The 19,083-nt window shown below is 42.6% G+C and overlaps 1 protein-coding gene across 3 annotated transcripts in view; it reads right to left on the reverse strand.

The window, feature by feature from the left end:
- The window catches only part of ntrk3b (neurotrophic tyrosine kinase, receptor, type 3b), a 141,101-nt gene that overhangs the window by 45,759 nt on the left and 76,259 nt on the right, over positions 1-19,083 (reverse strand). For 2 of the 3 annotated variants that reach the window (XM_029498173.1, XM_029498175.1), the window contains exons 8-10: positions 17,795-18,112; positions 14,484-14,536; positions 12,665-12,767 (exon numbers count right to left, since the gene is read on the reverse strand). In XM_029498173.1, the coding sequence (XP_029354033.1) occupies positions 12,665-12,767; positions 14,484-14,536; positions 17,795-18,112 (474 nt within the window). The remainder of the gene's footprint in view (positions 1-12,664; positions 12,768-14,483; positions 14,537-17,794; positions 18,113-19,083) is intronic. The other variant, XM_029498174.1, reaches the window with a different exon arrangement.

The raw sequence follows: 19,083 nt of genomic DNA on the forward strand, positions 1-19,083 counted from the left end.
GTGCTTCTCCCCAGCCTGAGTGGCAAAGTGACAAAGTCCAGTAGCAAATCAACAACAGAGGCGCTGCAGCGTGGGCCATCCTGCTTATCGCCGGGAGATGACAGGCATGCACAGAGTAGGGAACATTCAGTTCAAAGAAGTCTCATAATTGAAGATGGAGCAGTTATCTCAGAAACTGCTTGTCTGTCTTGTCAGTATGAGCTAGACAGTCCAGGCTTCTGAAAGGCCAGACAATTTGTGCTCCAAATGTCATGTTGTGAGAAGGCAAACATGGTCTGGTGGAGGAAGGCCAGGGAGACACAAAAGCTCAGGTTAAAGACGTGCCGGGCCTTATCATACAATTATTCTGCCGAAAACCTCCTGCAAGTACAGACAATATATTAGCTACTACTCTAGGTCCTACTGGAATATCCAAAAGATAAATAGTCAACTCCTGCAAAGCATTAATCATTGATTAAAAAGTGTTTTGCTTTTCTTGTTTTGCTTCTTCCTTTTTTTTCCACCGGGTGGAGGAAATTGGATTTTGCCCTGTGGCACAGCAGTAGGATCAGATTGTGAGCTGCAGTAGCGTGGATTTTATCTGAGCTACGGCATTGGTCCAAAACAGATTGCTGCTCCTCTCTCAGTGGAAATGGACTTCAACTGTATTTTACTGTTGACAGAGCAAAGGTACTGGACACAGAAAGACATACACATGAACACACACAGTACATCCTGTCTTTATGTGCACACACGGGGAGCGGTCGGGCTGATGTATATATCTAAAGGATGCCATCTCTCACACGACCCAGAAACTGCCTACTGCTGTGGTCGCCATGAAAAGACGCACTTAAATCAGGGCTCAGTCGCTGGAGATGGTATTAAATCAAGTGCTCACACACACACAAATACAACACAACCCATCTTTGGACCTATGCATATGTAACGTTCTGCAGACACGATGAAAATAAAAGTGCCCTTTTGTACATCATGCATTTAATATGAGGTCATCTCCACAGTTTATTGCCTCATGTAGCTTGTAGCGTCATGGTGCGCTAACGACATTGTCAACATGGCGTCTTTATTTCATCTGCTGTTACTCACTGGTGTGTATTTCTCTGCTGTAATAACGCTGTAACCATAATGTTCCTAGCTGTGCTATATCAACATAAAGCTGACTTAACCCCTGTCAGGATCGGGCAGATTTGTTCCTGAGCCCCTCAGGTGCCTCCGGGTCAAGGCAACTGAAACTACGACCGTGAAAAGCTCATTCTGACAGTCACAGAGGAGCAGCACGGTAGCCATTTCACCCATTAGGTGGGACACAGCTGAGCCAGATCGTCAGAGCTCCCTGAACACCTATTGTCCTCTCTCCTCCCTCTGTGTGTGTGGAGAGCGTGCTGCGTTCGGCAGACCCGGCTGTGCCGCGGTAGCTGCAGCACCGTTAGCCTGTTTGTTTAGCTCATCATCAGCGTGCTCCCTGGGGCTACATGGAGCTTATCTCTCTGCCCGTTAGCTGCCATGAAGCCCAGATGCAGACATGGAGTCACTTTGCCAAGCAGCTAAAATGCAATATTACAGCTCCAATACAAGATTACAGCACCTATTTATAAGGATTTATAAGGAGGTTTTCAAAAGCCCTGGAACTGGAGGAGAAACAGCAGGTGAAGTGAAGCTCCGCTGACCGGAGGTGAACCCACGACTTTGGTGCAGCGGTGGACAAAAAAATAAACAACTTTTTGTCAGGAGGAATCGGGTAGAGTTGGAGCATTGCAGCATCACTTCCTGAGGCTCAGGGACATTAGATCAGAACAAGCTGCTTTTTCCTAATGTCTGATGTGACAAACTGTTTGTGTGTCTGATTTTTATCGCGTCGTCTGGCTTAATTTGCTTTGTTATGTCTGCGAAACAGTGTTCACCCAGTGATGCAAGACACATTTCAACAAAATCTGACAGAGGGCAATTAAATCAAAATCAAATTAAAAACCCATCAGAGGAAGCTGCCAATGATCCACATTACTTGTACTATAAAGTTTGAATTTGAAAACCCAGAGACGGCAGACAGGAAGTGATCCCTGGTGACCACAAGTAGGAGATAAAGTCACCTGCTAATCCAAGCAGGTTAGCCTTCTGTGTTTCATCTGCTTAAAACATGCATCAGTTAAACATTCAAAACTACGCAGCTGAGGTAAAATTAAACACCAGGGAAAAGGGTTTGCTTGTTCTAAAGCTTTGGGATAAGTTTCTCTGACAAAATGACAAAGGGAAAGTTTCACCCTCCTGCCTGAACTGGGTAAAATCAAACTCAAAGCTTGTATGAAATGTCATCTGCCTCGAATCAGGGTAGTCTGTCCACTGATGTCTGTCAAGCACTTACTAAGTCACTGTTATTATACGACTCCCTGCAGGGAAATCCTGTTATCTCAACAGAGACATTAGAGGTCAGGCTCAGCAGAACAGAGAGCCAGCTGAGGATGGTTTTAGTGTCATTCTAAAGATCGCTTCGGCAGGGCAACGTAAAGAACAACTCCTCATCTATGTCAGCGCTGCAGAAAGTGGCTCTGCTGAGCTGGCGAGATGTACAACAGCGTGATGTGTATTCAGTCATTACGCCACACATAAACACAAAGTGACGATCTGCCAGGAGAGGCTGAGCGATTGTTGCAGTGACTCGGAGCACAAAAAGCAACATCTTGATGCCATCTGGCTGCATCTAATCATCAGCCAGCATCACCGGTTCAGCTGCTGCCGCTGCTGCTGCTGAGCATCACGGCTCTTAATGTACATTTGAACCTCAGACACTTCTGGACTCATTACAATGTTGAGGTGTCACCGAAGATGAAAGGTCGGGAGGGGGGGAATAAAAGTAATGACCCACAAGACGGCGACCTGTAAAATTGACAAAATTTGCTGCCTTTGAAGAGCCAGTAATGACCTCTCATGGCAGTGTGACATACCCTCCATCTTCATTTCACACCTTCTTAGAGCAGCACAGATGGCAGCAGCATTTCCGTAACAACCCCTGAAGTCCTTTGTAAGCCAGGCAGCGAGTCTGCTGCTTCTCCTGTTGTTGCTCAGTGGAAAATATTGGAAAATGCACAGATGTGACTGAAAGGTGGCTTTTCAGTGTTGGACGGTTCACAGCTAACAGCTGGAGGCTACTTGACCAGAGGTATCGCTGCATGTTAACTGTTTCATACCTCATGTGCTTAACCCCCTGTTGATTTTGCATTATTCTGCTTTTCCACGGGTTACTACAAAGGTTAATGAGATAAGACAGGGCCACTGTACAATGCTAGTAAACCAGCCATGCAGGATAATTTGTCTTGCCTCAGAAATGTCAGCTGCTGCAACTCCCTGCTCTTTAATTCATTCAAATGAATTTTGATTTAATTGTTTTATCCTCACTGCTCACCAACTTCATTAGCGTGGAAAGAGAGATGGAGAATGAGAGAGGAGGAGATGAGGTGCTGGAGAGACATATGGAGAAAAGGATTCAGGGAGAGAGACAGAAATAGAGGACGAGAGCTGGGAGACACTAACACTATGAATTGCTGAGAGGAGATTCCAGGAGATTCACTTTGTGTGTGATGGTACCATGAATAATTAATCCCTCAGTTGTGATTACACAACAATTACTCTCGAGAGCTAAAACTTTAACCACCTTTATGAAAGATGTAGGCTCGGTCTCTATCTATATCACTGAGGCTGCTGGTCCCAGAGGTGTGTTAATGCAAACGGGAGAGAGGCGGACGGGAACGCAGCCTTATGGGAATATGGCAGATGTGGAGTGCGGCTGATGGAAGGACGGCCTCATACTAAACGGAGAGATGATTTCAAGATGAGGGGACTCCTCCAGCTATAAGTGCCGTGCAATGTTCTGATACAACTGCAGTCTCCCCAACTTTTATTCAGTAAGACCTTAAAATGCGGCAACAATCTCAACAAAAGAAGACTGTTTGTCTTCACAGGTTCTTTTCAGGTTTGAAGAGTTTTTCAAAGCAACCAGGTGATGCAAGTACACAGTATTTCATAAATAACGCAAAAATCTGAGAAAACTTTGGAAAAAAGTCTTCTGTAAAAGAGAAATATGCATTCACATTCCTCACCCTTTTACACTTTGCTGCCATCTCACACCTTGCATAGTTAATATTGAATAATTGCAGTATCTGGCTAAATGTAAAGGGTCAGTGATTTCACAGATAGTATTAAACAGAATGACTAAATATATAACATAAGTGAGGAGGCTCTTTTCACAATTTAACATATATTGCATTGCTGCCACTGTTAAACTAATACTTATGTGAACCTGTAGTACAACCACATTTAGACTGTATATGAATATGTAATATTCAAATCAATATTTTTTGGAAAAAGGAATATGATCGAGTTTGGTTTTACATTTTCAACAAATTACTCATTGACTGTCATACATTATGCATAAGATAAGTTAATTATGTAACTCTTACACAGATAATATAGTAGAATTAGAATATGCTGCATTCAAACAGGAAGATTCTCTCTGTTAAAGGACTGCCACCACTTTTTTGGATGTGAATGCTGTTAGTTTTTTTTTTACATTTTCATATGAGCTTTGATTTAGCAAGGAAATGAATGTATGAATGTCTGTGTTATATCTTGTCTTTTCTTTTTTTATATATATATCTGTCACTATGAAAAGAATCCCAATCCCATCCAGCGTAGGAGTGAGCCCACAGATCCACATTTGTTACATAACATGATCTTTTTGCAGGGCCGGTGGCAAAAAAATCACACAGAATTAACTAGTGGTTAGAGTTGGGGGTTAAAACCAGCACGGCATGCTACTCTTTTCAGCCTCGTAACGGCATTGATGAATAAATAAATATCTCAGACACCGAAAATCACCCTCCCACCTCTCAGAGGATGTTCTCTGATGCCGAATCCGAAGCAAAGCATCATCCTCCATAAGTACAAAAAATCAAAACTGGAGTCATGCCAAAGGTGTCTGGCAGGGAACAAAGGGCTGACATGTGGAGCTGCAGAGCCTGGAGGTTTATGACTGAGCAACACCTTCTCATTCAACAGCTTTCTATAGGGCCAGTTTCACAATGCAGCTTACTGTCTCACCGGTCAGTTGCCTGGTAGATGAATTGTTGTTCTGGTCCACAGAAGCTGAGAAAGCAACATTTCTCTGGTTCTACAATTCTTCCATAGTTCTTTTTAGGCCCTTCCAGCCTAGCACAAGTTATTTAAGCACTTAAAATCACCTCCTGCTGACACCATACAGGCTCACGGGGTGAGCAATCGTGTATTATGAGACTTGAAGAGTGCTATCCAAGCAGACTTCACTGCTCTCCAACAGAGCTAGCCGGTGAGACTCAGTCCCTTAATGTTCATTAACTAGGAAGAAACTCATCAGCACTATACAGCAGCAAGTCTATTTCAAGACCTCGTGTAAACTGCAGAAAACATGAGCACAAATAATCATTAGCAAAGTCCTCCAGGAGACAAATTTCTAGGAGTTTGAATACAGGTTCAAGGCACAAATAAAAGTGCCTGTGATGTCTTACCAAGCTGTTCCTCTCATCTCTCCTGCAAAAAAACAAACAAAAAAACTACTCTCTAACAGCAACAGCCAGGTCCATCAAGTAAATATGGCAGTAAGAGTAACTGCCTGCCGAAGGCCGTGGGTGTACTGGGCAAGTTAGGCATTAAGAAACACGATGCATCCACGGGCTAAAAAAAGGTTCTTACAAAAATATGTGGAATCAAAAAAAAAAAACAAAAAAAACTGACGCTCCCTTCTGCAAAGTCAATAGACTTGATTGGACTGGCACCAGAACAAACAACCAACCATGCACTGTTTAGATTTACAAGACCATTTTTCTCAATTTAAGATACAGCGTGCAATAGAAAAGGTAGCTGTGGGCCAGCAGCTGAAGAAATTTCCAGATCAATACTAATTGAAAGATGGAAATGTAGACGGCATCCCTGATGCATTTTCATGGATCTCACTGTTCAGCAGCAGAGAAGTCGGTTTACACTGTAACTACATTTGTATTCATTAGAAAACAAAATACATGTGTTTCTAACACAGCTAGCTCTTGTAACTTCCTTTGGCTGTAGAAAGAAACAAACATGATATTTTCTGAACATTTCTTTCCCTTGGGGATGGAGCCAAATTGCTGCAGCCTTTCAGAAAGCCTGGAGTAAAGAAGCACAGCTTCTTCTTTTACTCCTACATCTTCATCCTGCCATATTCTGACATTTTAAAGATGCTATATTAAGCTATTGTTAAACTCAGAGGACTGAGGATAACCTTCTGAACTATTGATAGCAACGACTTAAAAGGGAAGAAGCTTCCAAACACAGTCAAAGTGCATTCGACAAGACCGCTTGGCAAGGCTGGCCTTTTACTGGGTGTTACTTTACAATGCATGGCCAGGGAGAGCAATATAAAGCTCTGCAGAAAGACACGGAGAGGAGCGAAGGCACTTAGCTATTAGCAGTCTAGTGCTGACAGTCTGAAGTTCAAAATAAAATAAAACAAAAAATAGCAATCCTATTTGTACCTGGAACACCATGTCCACAGCAGCCGCCCCGGGTCACCATGCACTCTAACTGCACCCAGGGACACACAGCACCGCCGCCAACCTCCCAGGGAAGGCTGCACGCAGCATTGAAGTGAGATAAATAAGTAAACACGCCTCTTTTGTGTTTTCATTTTTCTACACAAGGTGCAAAAAGTGTTTTTTTTTACTTTTTTTACTTTACTAAAAGCCCAGAGATACCCCCCCCCAAAAAAAAACAACAACAAAAAACACAACATAATATGATGACAGATGACGGAAGATGAACTTTATTTCCTTCTGCTCTCTTTTCTGGGAAGACATTTAATAAGAAACACTTAAAAAAAGTGGAGGAAAGCTCTTCCTGTCATGCCTCTTGGCTGTTGCTATCATCTTGGCAGACCCATCTGTCGCACGCATTCAGAAGAATGACTTACAGCCAATTAAGATGGCTGGTGCTGCGGCAACTGAGCAAAGGGTAAACACCATTTGGGTAGGAAAGACACAAGGCTTGTGATATGTATCTCTGAGCCACTGTTGGTGACGCAGTATGTTTATATATGATTTGATGTTTTAAATGAGAAAAGCTGAATGAAGCTGTTTTAAATATTTAGTTTGCTTGAAAGGCTTTTCTAAAAAAGCTAATTATATTTTGAATAACAAAGGAAAAACACTCGTTCACTTTATTGTCATCTTCATCAGTCATGGAGCGGCACGATAAGTGCGTCATTCTCATGCCTGAAATAAAAAAAGGCAGATTTGAGGTAAACGCTTTGGCTCAGGGCAGCGACTGCTCTGTTGTGACATCACAACGTTACAGCAGTCTGGACAGACTGTAAGCATTTCTCTGTAAACTGAGACCTTTGATTCCAAATCAGGTCTACGGAGATGACGTACAACATGTCATGGGAGCTTTAAATGTTTTTACCAGCTTGTGCCTTGGAGCAACTTTCTCATGACTTGGCACTATATAAATGCGATTTGATGTGATTTGAAATTGGCGCATGCTCGTATGTGACAGTTGAAAATTCAGCATTTCCATCCATTGCTAATCCTTGAAACGTTTCGTTCTCACCATGTTGGAGGTTCTTTTGTTTTCTGTTCTGTTCTGTTGTGTTCCACTGGGGTTTGAAACGTCCTTCAGAGTTAAAGGATGTGTGTCTGTACTTTTTTAACCAAAAGATTTTCTGTGTAAAACTATAACCTAAAGTAAAGTACCTTCCTTTAGAGTGTACGACAACAGCTGATTATGTTTGTGCTCCATGTTCAACAGTGGGTCTGCATTTAGGAGGCTCTATACAGTAAATCACACCTAATTGAGAGACTTTTGGCTGAACGTGTGCAGACACACAGAGAGAGTATCTGCCTGTCTGCCTGTCTGCAGATGGATGTGTCTCACTGCTTGGCAGCACAGCTCACTTTGGCCACTTGAGGCCAAGCGAGGCAGTGATGCAGTAAATGCTGCAGTGTGAGTAAGTGTGTGTGTGTCTGTGTGGGGGCTGATCATCCCCAGGCCTGGTTCAGGTAATGTAGCGGAGAGGAGGCTAAGCTTCTCTGACACACACGCCTGGATTACAGAGGCCAGCAGGCCGCCGCGGGGTGTAGTTTGTGTGTGTGTGTCGGCCTAGGTATGTCACTGTGCGTATCATTGTGTCGGTGGACATCGCTGTGATTTACCCCCGTGTCTGAAAACCTGACAACTGTCTGTGCCGATTAGGTCAGAATCTCTAATGGGGTGGACCGGCCAAAGTCTTAAAACTGTCACAAGTTCATTTCTCACAACACATGCCGCTGCTCGTGGAGGAAGACCCCGACATGTGGCTCCGAGCGGAGGCGCTAACGAAGCGGCTGGGTGGCTAATTTAAAGCTCACCTTGACTCAGAGGTAAGCTGCTGCCTGGTCCCTCCAACTCCGCTCCATCTGACCCTGACTTTGTGGTGCCTCAGCATTTACGGGCCCGTCATTTGCTTCACTCAGCATTTCAGTCCCATAGTATTAACAGGTTTAAAGACTCAGGGACATTTGTTTCCGTCTGCACCCACAAAGAAAATAAACCCTGATAGTCTGTCAATTATATGAGCCACATGGGATGTATGGAAAATATGACTGATAATCAGCCAGCGATTTTCTTCCAGGGTCTAAGGCAGCTTTCAATCAGGTGCACTGGCACCACGCAAGCACTTCAAAATAAAAGCCAATTTAGATCATTTTATTTGTATCTGTAGCCCAGACGTGGGCTAAACGTTTGCCTTAAGAAGCAAACCTTTAGCGTCACAAGTAAAACAATGCAGCCACGCAATCACGTCTGGTCTAAGGTGGCGTGCTCTAATCCAACTCAAAACCCAATTGTCTGTTTTCTAAAACAAAATTAATTCAAATACATTTTGGAGATTTTTGATGAAAAAATAAGTCACATATATTGATTGATAGTGACAATCATAGCTCGAAGCTCTGATTACTAAATCTACAATTCAATTTGTAAGACCTAACATCCTGTTTCTCATGTGACAGTAAACTACAGTACCCATGAGCCTTGGGCACAGTGTGCATGGAAAAGAAATGAGTCAGGCGCTAATCAGAACGGTTTGGAATTCAAGTCGCTCTGTTGCTGCCATCGTCAACGGCACATGAAGAATCAAAGCTGACCCAGAGTTAAGGGTGAGGGTTAGATCAGTTTTCTCAATCCTATAATCTGCTCAGGTGACTGAATTTGAAGTTTGGTGATGTCTCTTGGAGCTGTAGTTAACACCTGCTTGTTTCACGATCTGTTCAGTGACGGAGAGAAACGATTCCACTGGATTCTGTTCTCCAGGAACAGAAATGACAACCTGAGTAATTGCATATGAAAGCTGTGCTGAAGTACTCTGAGTTAAAAATGCCTGAACTTGCATTCGCTCAGTTATAGTTTGAAGTGCTGATTGATAATCAGCAGTCTTTGCCTTCCTACTGTTACTGTCAGTCAGAGCTGTACCTTCTATCATCTGTCAATTCCTCTAGACGTTTTACGTCTGCCTTTCTGTGTTCGCTACATATTTTCCAACAGAAATTAGTCAAATGTAGCTACAAATAGCGCCTTCATCATCTGCTTCTTAGGAAAACACACATCAACTGCCAACAGCTACTGTGGATGAGGCCCAGAAATACCCAGCATGCAGCATAATGTGGCTCTGATTGCAGAGCCCTATTGGGACCTCCTGAATTAGTTCACAATGATTATATTTGCAAAATATCTAGCTTAGTTACTACACTGTAATGATGAGGTGTTCTAAGGGTTTTTTGACTTTTCACACATCTACAGCACCCACTCTGAAAATAAATGGGGCAACCAATGAGCTTCAGCACCAAAACCTGGAGGGTTTATGGAAAAGGTGGGGAAAGTAACGAAATGATTAGTGTGAGTCATTTAGCTCTGAGACCACTAAGTCACTAAGTCACAGTCAGACACAAGAGTGGGCTCATTTTCAACCAGAGCACAGGTGAGAATGACGGCAGAGCATAATACTTATCACTTTTTCTAAAGAAGCATTATTGATTCCCATCTGACAACGATTCACACCAAACACACTTCAAATCCTGGTCAAAAGTAAAAGATTGGCCCGTAATTTATGCTGCAAGATGTTTTAGCTGGGAGCCAAGTAGGCAACATATTGATCAACAGGTTATCTACAGTAGTTCTCTGTGCACACACCTACATATACACAGACACACAAAGTATCTTACATAAAACCACAATTACAACCACATAAACTGAGCAGCAGTGTATCAGTCAGAGTTGTAAATGCGAGGCAGCCTGTGGACAGTCCTGGCGGTGAGCCTTGAAATGCTAGCAAATCAATTGAAGCTCACACACACTCAGACACACATAAACACACACTCCAAACACATAAAAGAAAAAATATAAAAACTGAATTTTTATTGGATGCCCAGAAACGGTCGGTGATCAAACTCCAACAACCAAAAGAGCCACAGTGATTTAGTGGAGCGAAAATCCATTATGGCTCCATCCAAAGGTAATGACTTCTTCAGGCCTTCCAGCTGATTCTCCAAAACAAGAGTGGGAGGAGAAAACACACACACGCACACGCACACACAACACACAACACACAACATATCAGGCCCTTGTACAGAACAGCATAACATCATGAGAGTCTCCACTGACATCACCTTTCTTTTATTCTTTCAATCACTAAGCTAAATCATGTCAGAGGTGCCACTGAGTTTTCATCCTCAACACTATAGACAATGAAAATCCTCCATTGCTCTGACCTACATATACAAATATATAAATATATAAAAAATAAATATAAAAACATCACTGATAATGACTGAACCTGGCGATTTCCTCAGCTTCCAACACCATTTTCTTTCCCATTAGGGATAATTTAAAGGACAACTAGTCGCCAAGAAGAGAGCAGCTAATCTCAAACCACTTTTAAGGAAAAACAGCTGACGTGCCCTTGAGCAAAGCAGGGGGTCTCCAAAGATATTGGAGGAAGCCACGAGCGTTGCCGGAAAACCGACGGCCCTGCAATGCGATAAAAAAAAAAGAAAGGCACAGTGTCCAAGTGAACTTTGGACCCTGCCATCACAGAGATAAATTACCTTCTTCACTGCTCCTGCTTGCAGAGCGGTGAAACTGCATTTGAAGCATCCTCCTGCTAAAAGTTGACTCCTACAGTATCAGCGAGCGCTCTGAACATTAAGAACACACAAAGCTCTCGCTGCTGCCAGCGATGTGTAGCAGTGCATCCCTTTGTTTGATAGTAAGTGCCGTAACACAGACTCGAGTTTTACACTCAGAATCATATTGATTTTCTGATGCTGCATTTGCTGGGCTGAGAACTAAGTAAAAAAAAACCTAAAAACAACAACCCAAAGTTGTGTGTCGATGATGTTGATGTTAAAATACTGGTGTGAAATAGGTGCTTGGGCATCTTCTGGATAATGGTGCTTTTATCCCACTAAGGATGCTACTGTAAAGTAGATGCATCATTAGCAAGCAGCTGTGACACCAATTAAATCTGCTCGTATACATACACGGAGGGTTAAACTGCCTTCTGGTGTGTATGTGCTTGCTTGCTTGCAACATCTTGCTTTTATTATCTTTCATTTATTTCTTTTCTTTTTAGCAGGATTTGTAACTTCTGTTCTTTGAGTTGAACCAGTTTGTTTGCACAGTTTAAATTCACATGACTTGACGTAACTTCACAAACATGTCTACAAAACCTCATTAACTGTCAGGCTCATTGTCGACTCGAGACAGCTTCAGATCATCCAGCAGGCTAATTGCCAACCCTGAAATTAGAGATTCTTACCAAGGTAGGTAAGTCTAATCCTGTTAAGTAGCTAAAGCTAATTTATACCATGCATACAGTAGAAATGGAGAACACAGTCGGGGTGATGGGTCATGGCAGCATGTGAAATATGTTTGGCATTGACAGAAGCAGGAAGAAGATGCATGTTTTCCATCTGCCTGCCTGCCAGTGGAATCAAACACTTGAACCTGAACCACAGGAAACGACTGTCCTCTCCTCTTTTCTCAGCTCTCTGTTCCTGGATCTGTGCTCCAACAGCTTTTTCCTCTTCCAACGCAAAGGAGATAAGCAAAACCTGGAGCTGACCCAAAATGAAAGCTCAGCATGCACAAAAGCCATATTAATCCTATTGAATTCCTCAGCATGATCAACAGCGCCGAGTCCACTAATTAATTCAGGATCCCCTCTGAGATTGCTCGACACAGCAGACAAATATGTGAGGTGTATGTGCATTGCACAAACCTTGTTTGCATGCATGCTGTCTTGGGTATTGATCTAGCTGTCTATTCCTGCATGTGTATGGGTGATTGCAAATGTATGGCCTTTGGCAGGATTTAGCATCTTGCTGCTTATCAGAGAAAGAAAAGGGAAAAGAAACTCTTGAGAATAAGACTAAAGCAGAACGGCAGCTCAGTAAGAATGAAGTAAAAAGTAGGACTGCTCAAGTAGCTGCATATGTACACCAAACAAAGGTTTTGAAGAGAAGATTAACTTGGGGGGGGGGCAACACAATGATGCAACTGGCAGAAAGGCAAAAAAAATAAAAAACAAAGCTGTCTGTCTTCCTATCTGCTCGTCAGATTATCTGTGTAGTCTTACCTTTCATACCGAATTTGGAGCGCCGGCCATATTTGTTGATGAGAACAAAGAGGACGAGGAGGAGGACGCAAGCGAAGCCCGCCAAACCAACAGCGATGGAAACCTGGAAGAAACGAAGCGCTGTGTCAGACTCGGCTGCGATCAAAGGAGTGTGCTCACATTATAATCTTTTCCTGATTTTTGATGAACTTAAATACTGTAAATCAGACTTTAATCCACCAGATTGTAAATACTGCTTTCTCGTAGATTACAGCAGTCTGACTTTGATGTATTCTAGTTGCCAGAATGTAATTTAGACATGATCCTCATCTCCAGCCAGATTTACTCAGCACAGTTTGGAAAAAAGTATGACTTTAATGTCTTGTGTATGATGTGACTCTGAAGGAGCTTATTGTCACCATTCAACCAGTCACTTCTGATCTAAACTGTACTAATCTGATTGTCTAAGAATGAATGCTGGATGTAATTAACATTGAAATTGACGGCTGCTATCCATTCACACTTTATGCAGCAGAGTTTGCTTGTCATCCTCACCTCCAGGTTTTAATGTCAAATGTATTTTTTCAATCACTGTTTTAATAAAATGAAATAAGGTTGAAAAGAAAGATCACCCAGCAGCCACACTGAGCTATATTTTCACCACAACAGCACGAATGTGGACATTAACCAAACTTTAGTTTCTTTCTATCTGATTTTTCTACCCAGGTTTAAAACCTTTGAAAAGTTCAAAATATTTTAATTTCAAGTGGAGCAATAGAAGAAAAAAGATGGCATAAGATTGGCTGTGCAGCATAACCAATATAACACAACATAACTCATAGCACCTTTAAAAATGATTGTGTTGCATTAAAGTGATCTGTGCGTTACTGCACTTTGCTGTTATGTCTTTTTGGTTAATGAATGGATGCATCTTTGAAAAATGACAACGGGCACATGTTGTCTTTCCAGCAGCAGAAACAAAAAAGCCAAAGTCGAAGGCATTATTGTGACTGTTTATCTGTCCAATCACTGCATTTGTCCAGATAACTAACTTCCTGCCTGCTGTAGTAAACGGAGAAGCAGTTAATTAAAAGACTGCTGCAGTTCACAGGTTAGAGCTAATCCTGGATGCTACCAGACTTTAGGTAACACTGGACCCTTTTTCTTATCCCACGTTAGAACCCTGTTAACGTTCCCAGAAATGTCACGGCTGCGAAACTCATTATTTCTCACCATTAAAAGGATTTTCTTTACAACAGCAATGCTTCTCCATGTCTCTCTGACATGGATCAGTAAAAGATGAGATTGCTTACTTTTTGCCGCCTGGGTCAGAAAAATTGGCATATTTACAAGCTCTGTCATTTTGAAGCGATCCATTCGTAAATATTCCAGAAATAAGTGGCCTCAACCAATTCAGAGATCTTATGTTAGCTTGACTAGCTAGCTATGTATAGCTAAAATCTGCATGCTACCAATTGCCAATAAGAGAAAGTAAATATATTGCTGCTCATGTTTACACATTTGACGTAGTGCTTTAATCCAACAGAAAGGTGCATCCTGAACACATTACAGCAACGTTAGTACTCAAATGATCCACGTGGCAAAACAGGCGTTAATATCAAACACGGGCCTTTTGAACTGAGTCAACAGGAAAACAAAGAGTGCCATTAAAATCACTAAGAAGGACTGACATGCTTGGTGTGTTGTCAACACTCCCCACAAAGGGCTTTGACAAACAAAAAGGGTTCAGATTAGTGTTGAAACACAGAGCAGCTCTCCACTGAGTCCTGCAGCAATATCTTTAGCATGTGTTTCATCAACGTCATTAAGCAGAACTCACCCCGAATGTGTCTTCCTCTGGTCGGCTGGATTCGTCTGGCGGCGTCGAAGGAACTGTATAAAAACAGAAAATGGCGTTCAGTTACTGTGAATAAGAATAAACCTCTAATCTCCATGCTTTACATTCACATGCAATTACACCAATTATGAAATAAACCAAGAATGCCACATGCTCTTTTTACAGTGTACTGTGCTTTGGAAAATGTACTTGAGATACCCAAACTGTTAAAAATGTGGACCTGCTTATGGAGAATGAGTTGAACATTTGGGCAGATTAAAGCACAGCTGGAAAGGTTGGAGTAGGGTGACCTGATATGCCCCCCAGTGTATCTCCACAAAGCCCAGGTTTAGTTATGTTGTAGGTTGTTCCTCTTATATAAACTCTGGAGAATTTGCTACTTAGATTTTCTGGAGTGGTGAATAAATGTTAAATCTCTCAAAGTGAATTATACAGGAAGAAATACGCCTTCCACCTGTTTTACGCTTTAGCAGCTTGAGACCATGTTGATAAGAATTGTGCATTTTTTGTGTTTAAGGGCTGATAACAGAGTTACAGTTAGAAGCCTGCACAGAGTTTCTACCAAGGCTTGAAATTTTCAATCCAGAGTTTTGGCTAGGCTCAACGCTCTGACATGTTCCGACAGAAAAGACACTGGTGTTTTATCATAATTTCAAAAAGGCATGCTCAAGCTTTGTACACGTATAAAAATCACAAAATAATGAAGACTTTTATAGAGCCAAACACAGTGGGAAAAACAGAAAAGTAGCTTATGCAGCCCAGAGCACCAAAAGCTAAACAAGGTAAAATTAAATGAACAGCAAAGTGCATCGAACCAAATCAAACTTGACATCTTTATTTCGAAAAATCTCGTGCAAATTTTCAGAGTCCGCCGGACAAAGAGCTCCAGTCAACACCCTTCGTATTAATGTCTAAAAATCCATTCAGACATTTTTTTTGATGTTAAAATGCACGTCACATCAACAACTGTTTTTGGCAAAGAGCAGAGGCGTGATGAGTTTAAGGAGAAGAGGACAGAGAGAGGGCCGTGAAACAAAACAAACTGGTGTCAGGGAAACTCCACTCCGAGGCCTCCAGCCAGGACATCACAGACTAATTGTGGGCAAATTAATGGCCACATGGTAGACTGGCTGCCACTGGCTCAGACACACACAGTACACTAAAGCGCACTGCTTTGTGTGTGTAGTACCATCTCCTTCTCTCTGCAGCAGCATCAGTATCAGTCAAACCGCCGGACTCGCTCACATACCACCTTTCATTACCCTAACACCTCTCTCTCACCTGCCTCGCTCCAAAAACTACATGCTTGTGTAAGTGCGGCAGTATGAAGTCGTTTTCCTGCCTAATGCTGCTCGCCACAGTCTCCATCCATCTCTATCCCCGGCTGTGCTGCAGCTTTATAATCCATGGCTGATTAGAAAGAATGGGCTCATATGGAGATGGCAGAAGAGTCTGATGACGGTCAAAGATCAGACCAGCCCACTTTGTTAAAGCTGTCAACAGCGAGTCTGCCACAACAGCCTGAGGCCAAGCCACACATTGCACACGAGTTTCAAACTGCGGCGTGAGACTGGGCCAAAAGCATTGTTCCCACAGGATGACAACACACACACATCACCAGCTGAGGGTTAGGGTTACAAGCTTGTCTTAGGTAGGAGCGAGAGAGGCAGCACGCTGCACCTATTCAACCTCAAGTTAAAGGGAATGAGGAAATCAGCAGCATCCTGACAGATTACTGTTAAAGATCACACATTACGGTGACGGCCACTGGTTTTCTAGTTCTATGCCAATGAGCGTGAAAGAATGACAAACCTTTGACGCTTCCTTAAATGACTGTGCCACTGCAGTAAAAAATAGTTTTTGCAACAAAGTGCATCAAGACTGTCTGGTTTGGAATTACCTCAGCTGCAGTGCAGCATTACGTCTGAGACTGAGGAGCATTTTATAGTATCTTATTTTAAGGGTTATATTAATCTACTCCTGTGTAATATTAGAATGAGAATCAGTCTTTACGTGAAGGAATAGTCAAATTAATAAAATAATATTTACAATAAGTACAGCATTCATTTCATGAGAAATCTATTTCTTCATCTGAAATGAAGAACTAATCATATTAATAAGTGACTGATAATTTTGAGTGGCAAGTCTGTCCTCGTAGTCAACAGCCACTGTGGACGGGGCTTAAAAAGTCCGAGGCATGAGCTGCTTGAGTCCCTGAGATGCAGAGCAGAATATTTTGGCACAATTTCATGTGCTCCCAAGGTGCATGAAAAAAGAAAATTCTGAAAAAAAGAAAAACTCCATTGTTGGAATCGCAGGTCTCCACTCATGGCCTTGATCTTCATGCTGCTTGAGTTTTAACTCCTTCAAGTACGGTTCCAGACAAAGACCACAAGTCAGTGGGTGGCTGCTGCCTTTCTTCAAAACGCAGTGCGTATGGGAAAGTAGAAGAACCCTAAAAAAATGCAGCTCTCTTCTAAAAGGCTGTCAGTTTGAATCCTTTGAGAACGGTTTGTAATCCAAGCTGAGAAGGTGAGCGCCGTCGTCCCACAGCAGCCTGGAAGCTGCAGAGAACACAACTGTGTGCACTAAGTGTTTTCAGCCACGCTCACTAATGAAGCAACACTGCTGTTGACAAGCTGCAGCACAAAGTTAACAAATTTCTCCATGGTTCCTGTCCGAGTCCACCATGTCTTGGTCTGTGTGTGTCATAACACCAACCAACAAGGCAAAAAAGCTAACAAACAAACAAACAACAACAACAACAACAACATTTGAAAATTTTAACACTCACCTATTTCCAATTCGCCTGCAAAACAGAAAACAAAGAATGTCACACTATGTCAATAAAGTGACACACGGCATTAACCTTGGGATATTGACCATAGGGAGAAATTTGCCAGCCTTTGTGGATTTATTCCCCCTCACTGTGAACTCAGGATGAACTGCAGGCTAACAATCTACCCGACTGAACTGTGGATGAACTCTGGCTGCTACCCAGCCAACAGGGATCAGCTCCACAACCTACAACCTGTGAAGTGAGATTTTAATAAGAACTAAAAGCTCCCAATAGAGGGGAACCAGTAATTCATACAACAGGTAAAGAAAACAAGAAGCCCAACTAGGTCCAAGTGAGGCGTCTTGTGGAACTCAGGTTTTTGTGTGATGACCAGGCAGTAAAGGAGTGTCGGTTATCCTTGCATGAATTATACGTTATCCCTTTCACCCTCATGGGAACGGTATTCTGTTAAGGGGGATTCAGGGGACAACAGTGCTGCCCCCTGGGGAATAACCATCATGCTCACCTATGTCACTGATGTTGGGCTCCATCAGGAAGTGACCGTACACCGTCTTGGTGACCGCTCCCAGGGAGTTGCTGGCCTCCAGAGTGTAGTTGCCATTGTTGATGTGCGTTGGGTTCTGGAACGTCAGGCAGCCCTCCAGATAGTCCTGGTAGAAGTCCATCTCAGTTCGGATGTAGTCGTTCTGGATGATCTCCTTCTGCTTGTAGAACCAGCGCAGCTTGGGGTGGGGGTAACCCCGAACCGTGAACTCGATGCAGGTATGGAGGCGCTGCTCAGGCTCGGCCAGTCTCAGAATGACTGGAGGAACTACAGTGAAGAAGTGAAAGACATCATTTCATGAGACAAAGAAAAACCTGGGAGGCGCTCAGAGAATGAGGGAAAGAGTGAGTTTGTAGTTTTCTTTTTCCAGATGTTTGTGTTAAACCTAAACTAAATTCTTCCAAACACCTTGTAAGGTGCTTGGGCTGCTGAAAACCTTTTCTAATTCTTTGACTCAAAGAGAAACACAGCAGCAGAGTAAACACTGTGCTGTTGTGATTTGTTCTGGGAGCGATGACATTTAGTAGTTGTGCTTCTTGCCTGGGCCTTTTACTGTGTTACTGACTGCAGCAGTACATGGGGCAGGGAGGAAAACAAACAGAAAGAGGGACCCCTCCTGCTGAAGAACCTGCTCTGCACAAACAAGCACAGAACCAGTTTTTTTTTTTTTTTTTTGGATCCACAAACAGCCAGACTGAGAGGCAATTTATCACTTTAATAGCATCAGATACATTTCATAAACAATTCATCTACTGATTTGTCTATGCAATGAGTCACTCCTGCAGCTACATCATCAAAAGGAAATATTTGGCAGATGTATTACCTGGCAGTCTCTGTCTTTGTGTCTGTTCTATATACCAGCCGTCTCCCACCAAGTTACCCACCCACCTCCATGAGCACGCACACGCACACACGATACAGCATCGCCTTGTTTCTTGCTATGGTTGTCTATAGGCATGAGACATGCTTTTTATCCTTCTAAATGCAGGCTTTGGGTGTGTATGGTTATCAATCAGACGGTGCAGCAGCTGTCCCAGTCAATCCACACCTGAAATTTCTTGCAGCGTGTTACTTGGTAGAACTGGTTTCCTGATCAGAATTTTTGTCATGAAATTACGATGGGGCTTCTCAAATCTTTTATTAATTGAAAATATCAAAACTTCATGATTACCATCACTGAATGAGGGATTTGCATGGACAGATTAATCTGTTTGGGGGCCCCGCGGCAAAAAATCTGT

This window comes from Echeneis naucrates, chromosome 3, assembly GCF_900963305.1.
Source record: "Echeneis naucrates chromosome 3, fEcheNa1.1, whole genome shotgun sequence".
Taxonomy (NCBI): domain Eukaryota; kingdom Metazoa; phylum Chordata; class Actinopteri; order Carangiformes; family Echeneidae; genus Echeneis; species Echeneis naucrates.